This window comes from Neurospora tetraspora (assembly GCF_033439725.1).
Source record: "Neurospora tetraspora strain CBS 560.94 chromosome Unknown B0H65scaffold_9, whole genome shotgun sequence".
NCBI classification, from domain to species: domain Eukaryota; kingdom Fungi; phylum Ascomycota; class Sordariomycetes; order Sordariales; family Sordariaceae; genus Neurospora; species Neurospora tetraspora.
The window spans coordinates 730,312-749,638 of NW_026944391.1; the positions used below are offsets into that span (position 1 = coordinate 730,312).

The following is a 19,327-nucleotide window of genomic DNA, read 5'->3' on the forward strand; positions in this document are numbered from 1 at the left end:
GGTCCGCGAGACCGAGGTGAGCCGACACATCGTCACTTCGCCCGTGTCTCGCTCTCCCGCTCCCGCCCGTATCTCCCCAATCTCATCGAACCCTGTAGCCCCTGCCAGCTCGCCCCTCCAGGCGGCTTGCTCACTCTTAAACTGGTTAAGCCCCCCGACCGGTCCACCCCCTTGCTCCTTCTTAGCCCTGGTATTCTGCTTGACCCACACCTTCTTTCATATCAACCGAGAGTCTGCCGCTTTCTCGTTCATCTGACCCTCAGTCACTCCTTCTTGCAAACCCATCAGCCCTTTATCATCCTAGCCCGAAACAGAGAGTCGTGTGAGAGAACACCTGTGTAGACGTCATCCGGCTTCCTGGGTTTCCTTGACTGAGAGCTGGATCACTCTTATGCTGTGGTTCTGAACCTCGAGTCTCTGGCTTAACCGCTCCTCATATTGCCATACCTAGTCGGCCGAATCACTAACCTGCCTCTCGCCATCTCTGACAGTGTTGACGAACTAGGGACAATGGATCCGGAACTATTGAAATATTACCAGCAGCAATACTACCCGGGCATGGGCTTTGCTGGCCCACAACACACACAGCACCATGGGCCGCAGTATCAAGTCTGGAATCCGAATAGCTATCAATGGACGGTTCTTCAACAGCAGAGGGCAGCGATGATGGTGGGGCCAGGAAGCCTACACCCTTCAAAGCAAACAGAGCCCAAGCCTAGGTTGGCAAAGGATGAGGTCGAGCTGCTGGAACGAGAGTTTGCCAAGAACTCGAAGCCAAACACCAGTCTCAAACGTGAGCTGGCTGAACAGATGGGTGTTGAGGTTCCAAGGATTAATGTTTGTTCTCGCGAGATATAATTCCCCCGGTTGTGTCGTGAGCTAACATCGTCTGTTAGAATTGGTTCCAAAACCGACGAGCGAAGGAGAAGCAAATGAGGAAAACAGCCGAGTTTGAAGCACAACAAGCGAGAGAAAGAGCAGAGTCCGAATCCAAGCCCTCCGACGACCAGGACCAAGGCGCCGTCACCGAGTTTTATGGTCTAAGCAACCGCCATCAGCCCCTTGGCCTATCAACCGCTTCTATCGGAAACGAGGATGGCGCCAACAACGATCAGTCTGATCGGCAGCGTCCAAACCTCGAGCAGTCAGATCTGGTCTTGGCTGGAAATGCTTCGGCTACGCAAAGCAGTGCCTCCCCATCTGGATCGGATAGCGATGGGTTCGCTTCTGCTGATTACGACACGCCACACTCGTCCGGATCCCGTGGATATGGGCTTGTCAGCCTTGCTACACCAACAACCGTCTCGAATTCATATGGCTCAGCTTCGAATCATATGGCGTATCCACAGCCGGCCCCATTTCCGTATGGTCTGAATGAGCCACCACGACCGGTGGGTGGTCTTCCCGTAGCCACCATGCCACAGCATGATGGTCTACTTAGTGAAGCGAATCAGTTTGGCTCTTTCTCTGAGCGGAGCATGTTTATGCACCCTTCTGATGGGTCATTTTCATCGCAAATGGGAGGCCAGGATGGAACCGGAAACGGCACTGCTGAACATCCAACGGTACGCATGTCAATCGAGGGTGCGATCAACCCGGAAAACATGTCTCCTTCCTCGGGCACCGGTTCGTCTCCAGTGGTAGCGGACTTGCGCCTCAGGTCACCGCCTCCGCCTTCCGACATTGCCAGCCGCAGAAACCTGCGGCGTCCACCGCCGCTCGGGCCTCTGTCGCTTCGCACCGATTGCACTGGAAACGGACCGAAGACGGGTATCGACGTAGCGCCCCGACGGATAGAAAACGCACGCACGATTAGGAGGATCTCGTCGGCGACCGGAAGCTTAACGGGACGCATACAAAAGTCCATGACGCTGAACTCAGGAGGACCGCGCTCTCCGTTCACCATTGATCGAAAGAAGTCGGCCTTGCTACAGAGCATTCAGAGCGTCCAATCCCCAATCATGGCGTCTCTGAACAGCGCCATGTCCCCGATGACCAATGGTTCGGATGATGAGCAGGCGTATACCTTTGGCTCTCTTGGGGCGGTTAGTGAGATGTCCATGCCGCCATTCAAATCCGAAGCTGGCATCAAGACACCGCCTGGGACGCCCGGGTTAGGTGTTCACTTCCGTGATCCATTCGCGTACCCGGTCCCGGCTGACAACGCTTGGAATTACGTGTCTCCGGATGAGCCTCTACCCACCCCTGGCCTATGCAGCAATGGGGGCTCTGAGTTGGATTACTCCATGGCACCGCAGTTGTCTGGCTATGTTACCAGTCAGCCTGTAACTCCTTCATTTGCTCCCGCCATCGGACCGACTTATAACAACGTATTCGGAACCAACGGCGGAAGTCACCTGGCTAGAAATACCGAGTACACCTTCCCAGAGTCATACCGACCCGAGTCTTCATCACGGTGCTCGCCGGTTGGCCAGTTGAGGGCAAAACAACAATTCCAGTTTGCCCAAAACGTTACACCTCAAAACTTTAACAACCATGAAAAGTGAGGAAATGGCCGGACTGAGGCGCAGCTTGCTGGGCGTTTCCTTTCAGCTGTTTCGATCACACGTCTGGATTGGCAGACTCCTCTGATGAGCTGCTGGTATCCTCTCACGTGGGTTGACGTATGTTTTGAGATGCCGTCATCTCATTCTTGTGGTCCTCTTTGGGACACAATGTACCAACACTTCTTTTCGCAGCATCTTATCTTGGCCTCTCCACTGAGGCGTGAATAAGTTGAATGCCGACATTACGTCTCAAGAGGCTGCTCTCGAAGAGCAGGTGTCATTTGTCCAAGGCAGGACCGGCTTTGTTCCTCTCTGCATCGCTGATCTTCCTGGTATCGGAAGATGCCATTAGGTTGAAAACATGTGGAAGCGTACCCGCAAACCCGAATACCCGGGACCACGAATATGCAAACAACATCAACCGCTATGCATCCGCTAAGATAGGGCAAGGTCCAGAATCAGCAAAACAGCCAGAGAGAGATATGAGCGAAGAGGTGGGGAGAGGCAGGGTTTTCTTGTGTCAAAGTTTGGTGAAAAAGGAGTATTTGGATGCATTTATACGCTGGGTTAAGTCAAGGGCACATATATACACGACGGGTTTTCTTTCTTCTGGCGCTTGCCTGCGCTTCTTTGGGTTGGAAACATACGGAAATTGGGTTGGGCCACGGATACCCGCACGCAAAGGAACCTGGGAGGGGAGTAAAGGCAGGGAAAGGGGCCTGTGTTTTATGTCCGGTGTGGAATTTAATGCCTTGATAGCCCATTATGGGCTATGAAATACGGAAGTGGAAGGAGAGGGACAGTGCCTGGCTCTTTTGGCAGAACCCCTTGGTCCGTTCCGCCTTTCGCTCTGTATCATCTCTCTTTCGGTTACCCTTTTGTCACTGGACACGGGGGAACGGTATCAAGAGATGAACAATGGATGATGAAAGATATATTTGAGTATGAAAGAAAGAAAGATTTATCTCATACCATGGAGCACGGCGGTTTGACAGTTATGTGGCGATCCATTGTAAGGTCAAGTGAGGTTCAAATAAGGTTTGGAGGTTCCCGCCGGGGGTGTAAAGTGGCTACTTTACGGGGGCCGGTGGTCGATTACGATTTGCTGGATGGGTGGTCTTAACGTGTTCGAAGCATCCGGTTTAGGTATCATCCCGTTCGATGATCGACGTGAAGAAATCCTTGGGGAAAGTTATCAGTTCAAATATTGAAACATCATGGGGGAAAAAGGGGGGGGGAGGGTGACAAGGAAGTAACCTGGTGAGGATGCCCACCGAAGCTTCCCATTCCCACTAAACCATACCTGTGAACCATCTTCCTTTTTATGGTAATCATCATGACAGTCCACCGCCATGGGAAACCACAGCTCGTTCAAAACTGTCCTGTCGGAATTGGGGTGGGAAAGGGGTTTCAGAAACCCAGGTCAGTGGGGTTGGGGGGATCCATCTGAACCAAACTTCCTTTGATTTTCGTCATTAAGCATCTTTTCAGTTTTCAGCTCTTTCTGGGACTGATTCAGTCAGGCAGGGAGGGGCTTCGAGTTTAAAAGAGAGAGGAATTCGCGGCGGCTCCGGACCCGGGATCGGGATCGGGATCGGGATCGTCGAGCGGGGAAAAATGCGGTGGGATCCTCTTTTGACGACATCATATGTCGTTCGTTCGTTCGTCCGAAAAGAACGGGCGACAACACACGTGAAACCTAATCTTGACGACGGACCAACGGGACGTACCGAGAGGGGACGGGATGAACGGTTAATTTAAGCTTTTTTATTTATTTATTTATTTTTTTGTAACTTTCCTTCCGCTCCATCCGCTTTTTTCCATTTTTTAAGTTCCACGTTTTCCCACATTCCCCGCCGTTTCAATAGTTTCTGCTACTATTGAACTGTTTTTATCGGCGGATCGCGACGATCGTCATCGGTTCTTGCCGTTTGTGGTGTGGGGTTACCATTCAGCCGACTACCTATGCCGACCGGACGAACCTCCGGGAATGTCAGTGTCGCAATGCCGAACGTGCGTGCAGTGTGTGTGTGTGTTTCAAGTCGATTCGCAGCGCTCGATTGTCATGCCAAACATTCGTTGACTCGTCACGAGACTCGGGAAGGGAAGGGAACCGAACTGATTGAAGGCTTTTAGTGTGTCGATATGTACAAGTTGGTAGGTAGGTAGGTAGGTAGAAACATCCCGAACGATCCCCGGATTGGATGTAATTTGCACGCCAGACAGAGCATACCAAGATAGGTGCTATTAAAAATGGGGATGACACATCTATCTGCTAACAAAACTCACCCATTTAAATGTGTCGCTCCCATTTCTACTGAGTGGCACCTAACAGTTAGAGCATGCCAAAGAGAGCAAGCATGTCGGAGCATGTCAGGGCCTGAATGGCTCGAGATTGGCATGGCATGAATGGAATGAAAACGAAACTGGCATACCTACCTGGGTACCTCCGAACTTGTCGCTGAAACTGTGTTTGGGAAACTGCAGGCGCGATAAACGTTCCTTCCCATGCACGCACGTTGACTCGCAGCAGTTGTACGGTCCCGGTTGGTCGGTGTAGTTCTTCGTCCCGCCGTGAATCAACGGTTGATCATCCATCCATCCATCCATCCATCGCCCGGTGTACACAGACAGTGGTGTCATCCGTCTTTAAATAGTTGAAACGTTCGTTTCGTTTCGTTTGTTCCCTTCCTTGTGTTCATCGGTTAAAATGCCAATACCCACCCACCCACACCTCGTGTACATCAGGTCGTACACCAGGCAGGCCAACCTCACCCCCACAGACAACAGACAGGTATTATGCCAGCAGAAAAAAATGAAGAAAGAATGAAGAAAAAATACAAAGTCATCAATCACTAGCATGCCCCGGCCCCCCTTTATATCTACCACCCACCCAGCACCCACCCGCCGCACATCACGTCTTGGCAATACATACTTATTCCCGAACTCCCTCCTTCCTTACATAACACCCGGAACTATACATGAAACAGCCCAAGGGGCCCGTTCGGGTCGAAGGGGCGTCGAAGGGGCGGGCGGTGTGTGGCGAGGGCCCGTTCGGCTCAGGTTACTGTTCCGTCTAGTCCGTCTGTCTTTATCCGAACCGAACCGAACCGTCGAACCGTAGTACGTTAGTTCAGATCTAGGATCTAGGTAGGGTTCGTCACAGATATACTATGTAGATTGAGTGAGTGCCGAACGAGTCGGGCGGGTACCGAACGTACCGTACCGTACCGTAGCAAGCTTGCGTGATATAGTACCTACCGGTCCCGTTCGGCTGGTTGTAAGTAACACCTTGGTTGGGGCTTTCCTATAATCTATGAATGCCGTACCACAAATGCCGTGTAATAAAGTGACGGGAACATGCGGACCGGGAAACTATCTACCGAATGAATAGAAGTCGAACGAACCCTGCAGGGTACGAAATCTAGATGAAGGGCATAGTAGTAGGTGTTGACATCCATGTTAAGTGGCGAACGGGAAGATAGATTACTTTTGCATAGTAGTAGGAGTAGTAGTAGTCACCAGTCGTCACGCTACCTGCGGAACTGCCGTCGTGGTTGATGACCAACAGGGAAACCATAAGTGGTCGAAGAAAAGATATTACATGTGTTTTTCTATGCTTGCTTGCTTGGTGACATTTTGGATAATCGTCAAGTGACTGTCCACCAGCGCTCGCTTGCCTGATTACCCCTTCCCTTCGTACCACACACACACTTTCAAAATCGACCTGGTTCATAGAACATCTTCTTTGCCCACCCATCCATTTCACAAACGTTATTCGGCCATTCACTCAAACCATGCTGAAAACACGCACGTACAAGCAACCTCCGTCCCAGCAGCTTACCCCTCCTGTAATCCTATCCTATACACGAATTATCGAATGCCTCCTCCGTAGTAGTAGAAAAAACTCCAATTTGCATCTTTTTGCCCGTCCTTTGAGTTTTTGTTACCCTTCCCTGACTGACTGACTGATTTCCTCCGTCCTGCTCCCTACAACCACCACGAAGCAGCGTTGCTGACCCAGCCAGCCCCTTCAACCAAAGGGCTGCTTGCTTGCTCCACTATATTCTCCTCTTGCCTCATCAACCTCGTCGAAAATTCCACAGCCCTTCTGAGTGGTGTCTCGCTCTCTCTCTCTCATCACCAAATGAATATAGATAGCTAAGGGGGTATCGATCGTATCCGCGCATGCGCCGTTCGAAAAAGGATGAAATGTTTGTTGTTGCTTGTTGTGTTACAAAAGAAAGACTCGCATTTCAGAAATCATCAGTACATTCCATCGCCAGGAAAGCTGCTCCGTGAAGAATTTGCCGGGTTGAGCGCGCCTTGACTCGTCGTCGAACCTGCGTCGCTACTAGGGGTGGCAGGCTCGACAACTCTGTTCCTGATGGTCATGATCCATTCATGCTGCAACAGCTCCATGGCGGTTGCGCGCTTGGTGGAATCCCGCATGAAACAGCGTCTCAGAAAATCGATGCCCTCAGGGCTGAGCTGGTCTTGACTGGGCAGCTGGGGCGGGTTTCCTTGGGCAATGTTGTACATGATAGCCCACTCGTTGTCCAGGTTCGCCCATGGCCTTCGGCCAGTCGCCATCTCAAGGATGACACAGCCGAGAGACCAGACGTCAACCGCTCCAAAGTGACCGGGATTCTCACCCTTGATCACTTCGGGCGACATGTACATGGGCGTGCCTGTCATCGACTTGTTGGGCTTGGTGCTGGTGAGGTCTTGTACTAACGTCCGTCCCTGGCGGGCGATGAGTTTGGCCGCACCAAAATCGACATACTTGATTATGCCGTTATGGTCGAGGAGGATATCTGTTAACACGCAGTTAGTACAGAGCAACTAAGCATTTAGGGGGAAAGCAAACTTACTCTCTGGTTTGATATCGCGGTGAGCAATCTTCAGCTCGTGAAGGTACGCAAGACCTTCAAGAAGTTGCAACGCGTAAACCATGATAACCTGTTCGTCCTCGATTCTGCCATGCTCCAACAAATTGGCAAGAGAGCCTCCGGAACAGAACTCCATGAACATGTACACGCGGTCTCGATGGACCTCGATACCGTAGTAAGAAACAACGTTGGGGTGGTCGACCGTCTCCAGAACCCGCATTTCATCCCTGATCTGACCAGCAATAGTGGGGATCAGTTTAGGATCTTGCAGGCGAATCTCCTTCACGGCCATCAGCTGGCCGGTATCAAGGTTCACAGCCGCGTACACGTTGCCGAAAGTTCCACCGCCCACAAAGTGACCTTGCTGCCATCTCATGGTGAAGTTGGTCGCTGTGGAGGAGAGCCATGCAAGCGACCGATCCACCTCGTTGGAAGCTTCCAGGACTCTGCCCATGGCAGATTGTTGCAGCAGGATCTCCTTTCTGTAGTTGTCGACTCTTGCCAACTCTTCGAGGCGATGATCTTGGTAGTACTTGGCTGCTTCGTTGTCATCCAACATTTGACCTTTGTTCAGGCGCTTGATCTGGTTGACGAGGCCCTCCAAGCGCTGCTTCTCCGCCTGGGCGGCCACGCTGGATCTGGCACCCATGATGTCGAAGTGAGATATCAGAAGCGCCATGCACCCGGCAACCTTGGCCCTCAATCTCGCATACTCGTCATCTCCGAGGGCGAGAATGTGTCTTCCACGCGTCATTCCCATGGCAAACTCCAGGGCCTGCACGGCCCAGCGGAAGGTTTTCCGATCCGAGGAGATGCAGTCGTCACAGATGAAGCTCACCCAGTCCAAAGCAAGCTTGGTGAGTTTCAGGTTATTCATCGTGCGTCGGTTGTTGTCCATGTACAGCAAAGACCGCTGGCCGAACTCGGTTGCGAAGATGAAGCATGTCTGGATTAATTCTTGGCAATTGAGACCCCGTGTTTGTCGTCGGATGGCTTCCACACTGTCCATGAAAGCGTTCGAGAGCTTGAAGGCAACCTTGCGGATCTCCATGAGCCTGATGTTGACCTTTTGCAGGTTTGACCTCTGCTCTACCACTGGGTCGACCTGCATATCAATCCTGTCGATGAAGGTCTTGCGCGCATTCAACAGTCTGGGTTGGCAGCCGCCGGCAATAAGTCGCATGTGCCCCAACTTGATGTCCAGAGGCTCATTGCGGACTCTGAGGGTATGGATTGGCCCGAACCACTGTGGTGGATCTTCGGCTTTGATGATGAGAAGGTAGGGATCAGATGGGTCCTCCATAGCGGCCTCATATGAGAAAGTGCCCATCAGCACTTGGATCTCATCGTCGCGATTATGAAGTGTCGGGGAGGCAATGATGAGTATGTCTTTGTGTTCAGGACTGCTACTGTAAACTTGGAAATGGCCCGTTTCTATCAGGCGGTCGTACAATTGCTGGAGCATTTGAGGACCAAAAGCGATAGTGTAATCGCATGCATTCTCATAGTTGTCGCTCAACATCCTGGAGAAACGCTGCAGCATTCGCTGCCGAACTCGAACCGAGTCTAGGATCTGTTTATATCGCTTAGTCATCTCAGCCACGCTTTCTTTTGGCCTTCGTTGAACCTCCTTTTCAAAAGTTTGGCTCAGTCGGTTCCAGGCCTTGTAGGTTAGAGAACTGAACTGTTCCGCGACTTCCACATCGCCGTGTGTCAAGTAACGCCCGATTTCGTTTCCGAAACCCCACTCTTGGAATAGCAGTTCGGCCTCCTTGAAGGTGTTCTTGTTGCCGCTGAGCTTCCAGTTCAACAGTTTGAAATAGTACTTGAGAGCATCCAGGATGACACGGTCGAAATCCTCGTCGATACATGGAGGCAAGTCCCAACCAGGCTCCGGTCGAGCGATTTCCAGGTACTCGCACTTGATCTTGATGGCGAGCTTCAGAAGAACCTGGAACTGCGAGATCATTTGATCTTGCATCATGGGGTTTTGTTGTGCTGAGTCCTTCATCTTCTTGGCATAAGCAAGCCGCATCTTGATGATCTCCTCAATGAGGCGGGAAGGGAAACTGATGAGGGTGAGCAGCTCCTCGATGTAAGGCGGGAGATGGCGCTTCTGGAAGGCTTCGGCATTTTCGATAAGTGTGTCCTTGGCCTTGGTAATGACGCGAGAGATGCCGTCGAGTCTGCTCTTCTTCTTTAGGCTTTTCGGTTCCGAGCCATTGTCTTCGTGCAGTGACTTGAGACCCTCCTCCTTCATGAGACGATCCAGGAAGGATGATTCATCGCTGAGACCGTTCCCGCTGGGCGACTTTTCCTTGGTGCGGGAGAAGTCGAGAGCATCGTTGCCGACCCACTTTTTCAGGATCGACAGCTCCGTGTTGATCATCTCATTGACGTTGTACCATGATATCACTGCGTCGCAGGTCTCCTGATAGGCGGAATAAACACCAGGCTTGAGGGCGGTCATGAGTTCCCTACTGGACGGATAGAGGCTCTCGATTTTTTCGATTTTGTTAACCACATCGCGAACCTGCTCAAATGGCGGCTTCCCTGCCTCGCTCTCTCCAGCAATCGCAAAGTTGACAATGTCGTTGATGGATCGGTCCAGCGCTGCACGGGCGTCTTCGACAACCCTTTTCTGGACTGGCAGATGTCTACCACATAACCTTGCCCGAATCCCAAGCCAGAGCTCTACATTGTGGGCTGACTTTGCAAAGTCCTCGTCATTGGAGCCGATGAGACGTTTCTTCTCTTGCCTCACAACATCACCGGTGAGCACAGCCTGCAGCATGCCGTGCCATTCTAGTCTCTCGCGGCTCTCGGGGTCTTTTATGTCTTCCTCGGTAATCTGAATGTCCTCGTTATTAACGAACATGATATGCGCATCATCGTAGCTGTCGAACGGGCCTTCGGAAGATGGTGTCTCGCCTTCGGAATCCGAATCGTACTGCTCACCGGAGCCGTAAGCGTCGAAGTAGTCGCTGTTGTAGTCCTGTTGACGTAATCTGCGCACATACTCTCTCTCCTGGGCCCGGAAGGTTGAGGTGCCGACCAAGGGGCGTGGCCTGGAGCCATCGCGGGCATGGGGACCGTTGGCCATGTAGGACGAAGGCGGGCCTTGTGGGGGCCTGCGCTGGTTGTAGGGCTGATATGTGTTGGAAGGCGTCCTGGCAGGGGCGGTGGGGCGCTGTGGTCGCGACGGAGTGCCATTGGCATAGGTCTCGGAGCTAGCACCGCGGCGACTGCTTGATCCATTGGTCAGGGGCAGGGAGCTGGTCAGGGACCCGGGCACCAGCGAAGGCACCGAGCCAGAATGACTGTCGACATATCGACTTAGAGAACCCAGCTCGTCAATCTGCTCTCGGACGTGGTGATCATCGTGGGCGTCCGTTGAGGAAATGGACAGATCCGAGTCATTGGTATGGGGAATCGGTCGGGACACGGTCTTGGGCCGGGCAATCGGGTCGTCGTCCGTCTGCGAGAAGCGCACAGCACGGGGAGAAAGCTCACTGGCCATTTTTAATGAGAAGAGGTTGGATCGTCAATCGTCAGCGGGATGGTCGTCGACGGTTCACCGCCCGATGCGATACGAGGCCGTCCGTCCGGAGAGGTCGGTCGCGGTCGCGGTCGCGGTCGATGGCGGTGTCGATGTCAATTTCGGAAGACCGGTTTCACTCAGTGGCTGCGTGTGCTGTGTGCGTGTGTGTATGCGTCGCGTGTTCGGCGTGCTCGTTAAAAAGGATGATGGTCGTCGGGGTCGTCGTCTGCCTTCGGTGGGAGTCGTTGTCGATGTCGATGTCAAGGTCAAGGAATGTATGTCTGTCTCGCTGAAGAGGCTACAGCAAAATCACCCACTGCTTGGGGAAACAAAGCTGACACCAGGGCCCTGCCTGTCCATGGGGTGCAAGCCAGAAATGAGGGGAGGGCCGTCAGAGATCGATCAATTGATCAGAGGCGGCGTAAATAATGGAAAACGGCTGTATCCAGTGTTTCGGGTTCGAAGATTGTCGCGGCCTGTGGCCCTAGTGGCGACGGAAAAGGGGGAGTCCTTGCGTCGGGATGAATGCAGCGATGCAGCGATGTTTCCCGAGCCGCCTTTTTCAGTTGGGACCTTTAGGTAAGGTCGGGGTTAGGTCAGGTAGGTACCTCTACAGTACCACCAGTCCGACCTAGTCCAGTTCGGTCCGTGCCAGGGGCACCGCAGTGCGGAGGTAAGGAGCAGTTATCAGGCGGTCTGTACTGTGAGGTAGCACCGGTCCCACCATAGAAAAACAATGGGTGCGGTCGGACAGCAGTACACAAAGAGAGAAGAGAAAGAAGGTGGAGAGAGGTTGGATTCAAACGCCGGTTGAAAGTCCTACTTTGCAGTGCAGGTGCCAGTAGGGGGCAGCCTAGAGGTCGGGTAGGTACTTACTAACCGGATGGACCTTCCACTCCTCAAGCTGCATCTTAATAATCCGGGGTGGGTCCGACGGCACTAACGAGCCCACAGTAGCAGCACCCCAACGGTGACCAACCAGAATCTCTCATTTCAAACTCAAATGGGGAGAAACTGGGGACAGGTTGGAGGTTGGCCGAGTCTTTGTGTTAGTGCTTCTGTCTTGGCTGCTTCTTGGCTCTATCACTCCAACTCGCGGTGGAACTCTCTTTTGCAGCCTTGACTTTGTTCGCGAACACCTGCAGCATCGTGACTACCGTATCACCCGCCGCCTCGCTTTCTGGGCAAGAGCGGGAATGACATTGGCAAAAGACTGGGTTGACTGGGGGTGATGCGGTTGGTAGCCAGTCACTGCCAGTCCCGGTCGCGCAAAAAGCAAGACACCTGCACGTGCTTGCGCGAGCCAGTGGCAGTTGATGGTCGACGTTGAAGTGCCCTGAGTGCCAGTGCTTGTTTGGGGCTGTTCACGCGGGATTCGCACGGGTAGAACGGGACGGCATAAGGCTTTGATCAACCTCCACTTTCAGAGCCAGTTGAGGGATCTCTCTAGAGCGCCCAAGATCTCAATTCTGTAGGGGGATCGGACATTGAACGCGGCCGACATGATCGATCGGGAATTGCCACCGCGCACTTGACCACAACATCGTGATGGAATCGAACCATCTAGACCATCTTGCCATCGTATCTGCCTGGGAGATTCGGAGGATGGGAATTGTTAATTGCCGTACCAGATATAAGCATTTGGCCGGCTATCTCCCCGTCCGACCTGCGATTGGATCGAAGCTCTGCTGTCTGACAGTCGGACAACTTGAACTCCAGCTTCTGCTAAGCCACACGAAATTGCGGGGCGCGCCGCAGTCTTGCTCAGGTTTCAACTGAACCAATCAATGTGATCATCTCAACACGGAGAATTACTGCGTACATGTGGCGCGAGCTTGGGCCACATCCGCCTTAGCAGCGCACAGCTATGACGCTTTGGCAGTTAAGCGCGACGCGTAGTTTAATTGGAAAATTCACCATTGCGCGTCGAGCGCGACCTGACCATCAAGGCGGGACAATAGCAACAAAAACAGACACAGCTTTATTCGATTCCCACGGATTCCGCACCCATTGAGCCTAATCCAAGTCGCCATGTCCATCCTCAAAACGAGTTAACAAACAACAACATTAATGGCGAACATATTTAACATATCGATATGTCCTCTTCGCTTAGACGCACTTCTGGCGCGTCACGTCCAACGTCATCAAGATCTATATCTGCACCGACGCCATCCTTAACGGCCGCAACAGGACTACCGTTTCCAGCACTACCTGCATCGCCTGTAAAACAACTTTCGCCTACAAGACAGAGTCAGGCTTCCTCTGATGACAGGAAGCGCAAGAGGGAGCCAACTGGCTTCTCTCAAGCGGGAGATGGCCTTCTGAAGGCCTCCGTTGTGCTCAAGGTATGTTTGCGCCATTCTTCTTGTGACTGCAAGTAACTGACCGTCTGTTGTCTTCCTAGCCACATCCCTCCAGTCTAACCGACAAGCCGCGCATTCTATCCCCCTTGATGCTTCTTCCACGAGAACACTTGCCTCTGTCCGCCCTCGACCTTTCCCAACCGCAGGGCGATTTCCCTCCCAGTCGCTTCTACGAATCGCGTATTAAGATCTTGGACCTTGAAGGTCGATTGGGCTCAAACATACTTCTTGCCCGATCTGAGGCTAATCGCATGCTGTATGCGATTGAGCGGGAAAGCGATGGTTTATACATTCTATGCAAGCTTGGGTCGTGGGTTGACGTTGATGTTCTGGCCCAGTCCGCAACGGTCGTGTCGAGCCAACGGATGAAAAGTTGCAAGCCATCCCAGCTGGAGGTTGCCGCCCCAGGGCCCCTCATCACACCACAAATGTACAAGGAGACGAAGCGTCGAAAGCTTGCGATAGAGGAGATCCAGTCGTCGCTCATTCGAAAGCGATCCAACACGACAACTACTGAGCTGTCTCAGCTGCCTACACCAATATCAGGGAGTCCTGATCAATCGCTCGCGGAACCAGCCGAGGTACCGACAGTGTTGAACAAACCCGATCTGCCAGCTGCTCTTCCACATCCTGCCGAAGACGTATTGTCGCAACCAACCGCCGAAGGGATTTTCCAAAACATCAGGATGCAATATTTTGAAGCTCTATATCATTCAAAGGGATCATTGGCGTATTTTGCAAAGGGGCCGCTCTCTAGGGCACGAGCGGCTTTCCACTTAGACTGCGACTTGAACCTCGAAATGAGCCATCTCATTGACTTTCTGAGAAGTCTTGTTATGACGACAGCTTTGATAGACAAGAAGTATCGGGAGACTCTCCCCGAAGTTATCGGCAAAATGAAGACCATTGTGGAGGATTCCGAGCAAGCGCGTTCACGGTTGAAGCCCAGAAAGAAGAGGGTCAAAAAACCAAAGCTTGGCAAGGATGGACTTTATCCGTCGGAAGAAGAGCATATCGAGCGATGGTGGGTGACGCACAAGCCGAGTACTATACAAGACGATGAGAAAATGGTGGCGGCGACAGAGGCCAAACACCACATCTCGGCTCTACGGCGTCGGGAGACTCAGTTGCAGATGATCATAATACTCGAGATACTGGCTCTCGAGCCTCTGAACAGACCGGTAGAAGCTGCAGAGGACAGCCAATTGCCGGGCTTGGATACGCAAGAACCGATCAAACCAGAAGGAAACAAAAAGAAGAACAAGACGGCCAACTTAGCGCTGTTGCTGGATATGCATGCTGATCGTCTCTGCATTTGGCAGAGCACAACTCTAGACGAAGTCAAGGCTTTGACAGAATCACAGCCTTCTGCTGGGGAACAAGAGGCGTCAGCAGAGAATAATAATTCAGATCCTTTGCGAGATTTCTGTGTCGACATCATCGTCCCCTTGTAAGTCATGACCCATTTCCGTCGGAATAACTCGGATGCTGATTAAACCACGACAGTTTCTCTGCTCGTCTACCGGAGCTTTGCGACTCCATCAACCGCAAGCTAGGCGGTCCGGTGATACAAGCCCCCAAAGAAAAGGCGAAAACAGTCGCAGCATCCAAGCCAAAGCCTGGGGCCCCTGCGAAACGAGTAACAGCTACCAAAAAGGAGAATGAAAGAACTCTACAGCGTGTGCTCTCCAATGAGCGCATGAGACGAAGTGTCTCAAGGGGTCCATCTGGGACGATCGCACTGCTGCGCTCGGCAAGTGCCACTGCCATCCCGGGCCTGAAAAGAGAGGGCAGTGAGCCCCTGTTGGGAATGATACCCAAGAGCGAGGCTGTAGCGGTTAAAGAGAAGAACATTTCCATCTTCTCGCGGAGCGCTGGGTCTTTGGCAAACAATGAAGACGCCAAGGCGAAAAAGAAGGCTCGTCTCGAGGCCGAGCTCAAGGAGGCCATTTCTGCGCTTAAAAAGCCAAACCGGGCCTTGGCTGGTAAAGAGATTGTAGAGGAGGCTGAGAGACGTACAGCTCAGCCAAAGAGTAGTAAGTAATCTCTCGATACCCGTCATTATGGAGCAGGACTAACACCCTGCCAGAGCTTAACAAAAAGCAACCAAGAGCCGCCGGCGTGCAAATCAAGGCCACTCCCGCGAACAATCGATTCAAGGACGTATTCGCCAAAGAATCACAGCCTCTACATCTGGATCATCTCTTCGAAGAGGACGACGGTCCCGCCATACCGTCTAGCGCCTCAGTAGTCCCTGCGTCTACTTTACCCCGCAAGTTCACCAACGTGTTTGCCACTTCCACCACCCCCAACATCGGCGCCAACAACCCATCTTCTCAAGGAGGGAATGAAGCCGGCGGACAGCTCCCACCGCGCAAGCAGCAAGTGCAAGAGACTCCTCTAAGGAAAAAGTCCGTCCCACATCTCTCGCTCCCTCAAATCGACGAGGAGGAAGTCGAGGAGGAGGCGACCCCGGTACCGCCGCCCAAGACCGTGAACGTACACGTTCAAGCAACAACACCAATGCGCAAACAGCGATTTACACAGCAGCAACAACTACCAGTACCTCGACCCTCCGAGAGTCATCATCTCCAGGTACAACAAGCAAGAACCCCTCAACGAAAGCGAGGAGCTATTCAGGGAACTCCTATTATGCGAAATCGGAAATCCCTACAACAATCACTACTGCCCCAGATCGTGGAGGAGGAAGACGTCGATCCCCTAACCCACAGCACCATCCCTTCGTCCTCTCCGATCTTTTTTGCAAAAAGGTCGACGATTATTACGCCCCCGTTGTTTAATAGGGCCGCAAAGCAGCAGCAGCAGCAGCAACACCTAGTCCCTCCAACACCCCTCGGCAACCGCTCCGGTAATAAAGGAGCAGCAGCAGATTTCCTCCCATCCTCCCCTGGGTTTGCCTTCATCGAGACCCCGCTGAACAACAACACAAAGACGGCGGCCAAGTCGACGAGTAGTACCAACGCCGCCGAAGGAGTTGTTGTTGATGATACCCCGATTAAATCTAGGCTTCCGACGAGTGCTTTTACCTCCACCACGACGGTGGGGGGTGGTGGTGAGAATAACCGCCCTTTCAGTAGCAGCAGCAGCAGCAGTAGTCGTCGCAGTAGCAATGGTATGGGTAGAGGAGTAGGAGGAGGAGGAGTTACCAAAATCAAGAAAGAGAAGGAGGACACATCATCGCCGGTCGTCAGCATATACCAGCGCTTGGGCTGGGATGATACAGATGATGATTTGGCATAATTCTGGGGGACTTTATGTTGTTGGGCGTCCGTTGTTCATGGATGGCATTTATATATATACCCATACCCATACCCATACCCATACCCATACCCAATAAGGCATTTGCATACATTCAGAAAGTTTCAGCGGTTAGGAATCAGAAGAGAAGGTCGAATAGGTAGCTGCATCAGTTAGGGCTGCACGGAGATAGATGATACATATGAGAATAGATGAATATCAAACATCTTGCTTTCATGGCATCTTGATTTGTTATGTTCATGTCGTTTCTAGGTAGGTAGAGCCATATTATTCTCGAACCCATTTTCCCCTGGGCTCCCCGCAGACAAGAACGGCGGTATATATATAAAATGGATGATGGGCCTCACTCAGGGTATCATCTTTTCTCCACCCCTCTCTCCCCTCATTTCCTATCCTTTTTCTTGTCCCCTCTACCCCTGACTTCATGAAGTGACTAGACTAATCACTATCATCATCAAGCGCCTCATCCTCATCAGGCGGTCCCGCCCTCTCCTCCTCATCATCCTCCTCCTCCTCTTCTCCTTCTTGCTGCCCATCCTCCTCCTCCTCATCTTCCTCCTCCTCTTCCGCCTCCTCCTCCTCCTCCTCCTCCTCATCCTCATCATCCACCTCTTCATCCGGCACCGTCTCCGCATCCGACGGATCTTGTTCTTCTCCGTCTACTTCCATTTTTGTTGACGACGTGTCCACCTTCGCCTTCTTGGCCGACCGAGGTCCTCCTCCTTCTCTGTCTGTTGTCGATGTCGCTCCTGCTGCGCCGGACGCAGCAGCGGAGAACTGGTTTTGGTTTTGGTTGTTGTCGTTGTCGGCTTGATCATTTGCTTCTCCTCCTTCTGGTTTATCGTCGCCGTCACCGCCGGCTGCGCTGCCAGGACCGCCGGCACCGGAAACGGAACCGGAACCGCCGCCACCGGCCTTTTTGGCTGCGGCTACCTTTTTGCGGTAGACTGATCGTTTGGAGGTTTGGATTTCGTTGAATTCTGTTTTTTGTTTGTGTGGGTGGTTAGTGCGTGTTTTTCAGGAACAGATACGCTATGTGCTGTGCTGTGCTGGTTTCCTGAACTGGAAAATGGCTGGGGAACATGGCGAAGGAAGGGGAAAGATGAGGGACAACGAAGGTTGTTGGATGGATGGATGATGTAAAACGTACTCGCAAACTCAGCCTCCAACTTCTCCCGCATGAACCCGTACTCGATCTCGTCTAGGGCTTTGAACACGTCCGCCGGCATGATGGTCTTCTTTCCTGATGACACGGTATGTTCGTTTGCACTAGTTTTTCAGGGTCAGAGTCAGTGGAAGCATAGGTAGGGTAAAAACAAATGAAAGACATACGCATTAGCCAAATGACTGATAAAAACCGTCGCGCTCTTGGTCATGGCCAAAATCGCATTCGCCTGTATCTGCGTATTCGACGGCAACACCCCCTTGGCAAGACGGGTGATGATCGATTTCGGAAGCGTGAGGTCTTCGATTGTGATGGCGTCGCGCTCCTTTTCCCTTTCCCTTTCCCGTTCCCGCTCCTTTTCCCGTTCCAACTTGTCCTTCTCTGATCCCCCTCCTCCTCCTCCTCCCCGCTTAGACTCTGATGGTGATGTTGGTCCTACTCCTCCTCCTCCTGTTGCTGATCCCGTGGTTGACGAGGCGCGGCCGGCAGCGGCAGAAGGTGCTGGGGTGGATTGCTTTTCAGATGTTGTGGGTAGTACAGGTGGAAGAGGTTCATCCCGCTCGATGGCGGCCGCGGCGAGGGCGGAGGCTGGGTTGGCGGAGAGAATTGGTTCGCCTGTGGCCATTGTCATGTCTTCGTCGGCTACGACGAAGCGTGCTACAGAGACGTCGCTGCGACGAGTACCGTCGGTCTTCTTTGGTGGCATTGTTACTTGGGTGGTCTGGAGTTGTTTTATGGAGGGCTCACACGTCGATGGTTGAATTCGGGACGAGCTGTTCACAATGCCGGTAGTTGTTGATCCTCGTAGCGGAGGGGTCAAATGTGCTGAAGTCCAGTAGACGCTTGGAGTACAACAAAATGCCTTCAACTGCGACTGCGGAGTGTGGGGGAGGAGCAATGGATGGGATGCGGAGAAAATTGCGGCGCGTCACCCGAGGACGCGTTAAACAGCTAGGGACGTAAAGTGAAGGATGTTAGTGTCGCACGAACCAATGTCTTTTCCCCTGGAAATAACCCCGAATGGCCTCGAGTTGGCCCCGGCAGCTTGTTAGCGCGAGACCTCTGGTCAACTTACCTGGGCGTTCCAACAACCAGTTTTTGCATCCTACCCACACCAGTTGCCATATCTGAGTGTAAGTATGTTAAAATAGACCTTAGCAATGTATTTTACCAGTTGATTTTGCCTTTTAACGTGTCCTCGCAGCAGTTCGGACGGGTTAAAAAGTCTCATTTGGAGTACCGGGCTAACACATAAACCAGCACTGGACTGTAAGCTTCAACAACCATCGTGAGGGCCCATCTCTCACTCTTTTCCTCTTCACGTTCAGTAGTTAATGCTTGGAACGATGAAGTCAAAATAGATAACATTCACCGTTAAGACGCAATTATTTTGAAGTAAGGTCTGATTTTGGGTCAAATTCATGATCAAAATCCCGTATCGTCCTATCACCGCTTGCTTCTCACTCGCAAACAACCACACACAAATATCACCACAACCCACACACCTCCCAATACAACCTGATCAGACAAAAATGAACCAAAAGACCCGAGCGACATACACAGTCAGTTGAGACTGTGTG

The 19,327-nt window shown here is 52.4% G+C and overlaps 5 protein-coding genes across 5 annotated transcripts; 2 read left to right on the forward strand and 3 right to left on the reverse strand.

The window, feature by feature from the left end:
* Window positions 1-255: 255 nt before the first annotated feature.
* B0H65DRAFT_334872 (uncharacterized protein) lies at window positions 256-2,624 on the forward strand. Its single transcript, XM_062823553.1, has 2 exons — window positions 256-837; window positions 897-2,624. The coding sequence occupies exons 1-2, from the start codon at window positions 511-513 to the stop codon at window positions 2,505-2,507; spliced, it is 1,938 nt and encodes a 645-aa protein (XP_062677022.1). The 5' UTR covers window positions 256-510; the 3' UTR covers window positions 2,508-2,624.
* Window positions 2,625-5,037: 2,413 nt separating this feature from the next.
* On the reverse strand, window positions 5,038-5,630 carry B0H65DRAFT_480161 (uncharacterized protein). The gene has a single exon (XM_062827563.1). It carries the CDS (start codon window positions 5,367-5,369, stop codon window positions 5,157-5,159), a length of 213 nt encoding a protein of 70 aa, XP_062677023.1. The 5' UTR covers window positions 5,370-5,630; the 3' UTR covers window positions 5,038-5,156.
* Window positions 5,631-6,520: 890 nt separating this feature from the next.
* B0H65DRAFT_335219 (MAP kinase) lies at window positions 6,521-11,066 on the reverse strand. The gene is made up of 2 exons (XM_062823556.1): window positions 7,382-11,066; window positions 6,521-7,324 (listed from the first exon to the last, which is right to left on the reverse strand). Exons 1-2 carry the CDS (start codon window positions 10,917-10,919, stop codon window positions 6,774-6,776), a joined length of 4,089 nt encoding a protein of 1,362 aa, XP_062677024.1. The 5' UTR covers window positions 10,920-11,066; the 3' UTR covers window positions 6,521-6,773.
* A 1,552-nt stretch (window positions 11,067-12,618) lies between these two features.
* On the forward strand, window positions 12,619-16,785 carry B0H65DRAFT_533992 (DNA replication regulator SLD3-domain-containing protein). Its single transcript, XM_062828989.1, has 4 exons — window positions 12,619-13,285; window positions 13,345-14,753; window positions 14,810-15,339; window positions 15,393-16,785. The coding sequence occupies exons 1-4, from the start codon at window positions 13,037-13,039 to the stop codon at window positions 16,562-16,564; spliced, it is 3,360 nt and encodes a 1,119-aa protein (XP_062677025.1). The 5' UTR covers window positions 12,619-13,036; the 3' UTR covers window positions 16,565-16,785.
* B0H65DRAFT_533995 (uncharacterized protein) lies at window positions 16,780-18,727 on the reverse strand. Its single transcript, XM_062828990.1, has 3 exons — window positions 17,915-18,727; window positions 17,733-17,851; window positions 16,780-17,562 (listed from the first exon to the last, which is right to left on the reverse strand). Exons 1-3 carry the CDS (start codon window positions 18,451-18,453, stop codon window positions 17,021-17,023), a joined length of 1,200 nt encoding a protein of 399 aa, XP_062677026.1. The 5' UTR covers window positions 18,454-18,727; the 3' UTR covers window positions 16,780-17,020.
* Window positions 18,728-19,327: the final 600 nt, after the last annotated feature.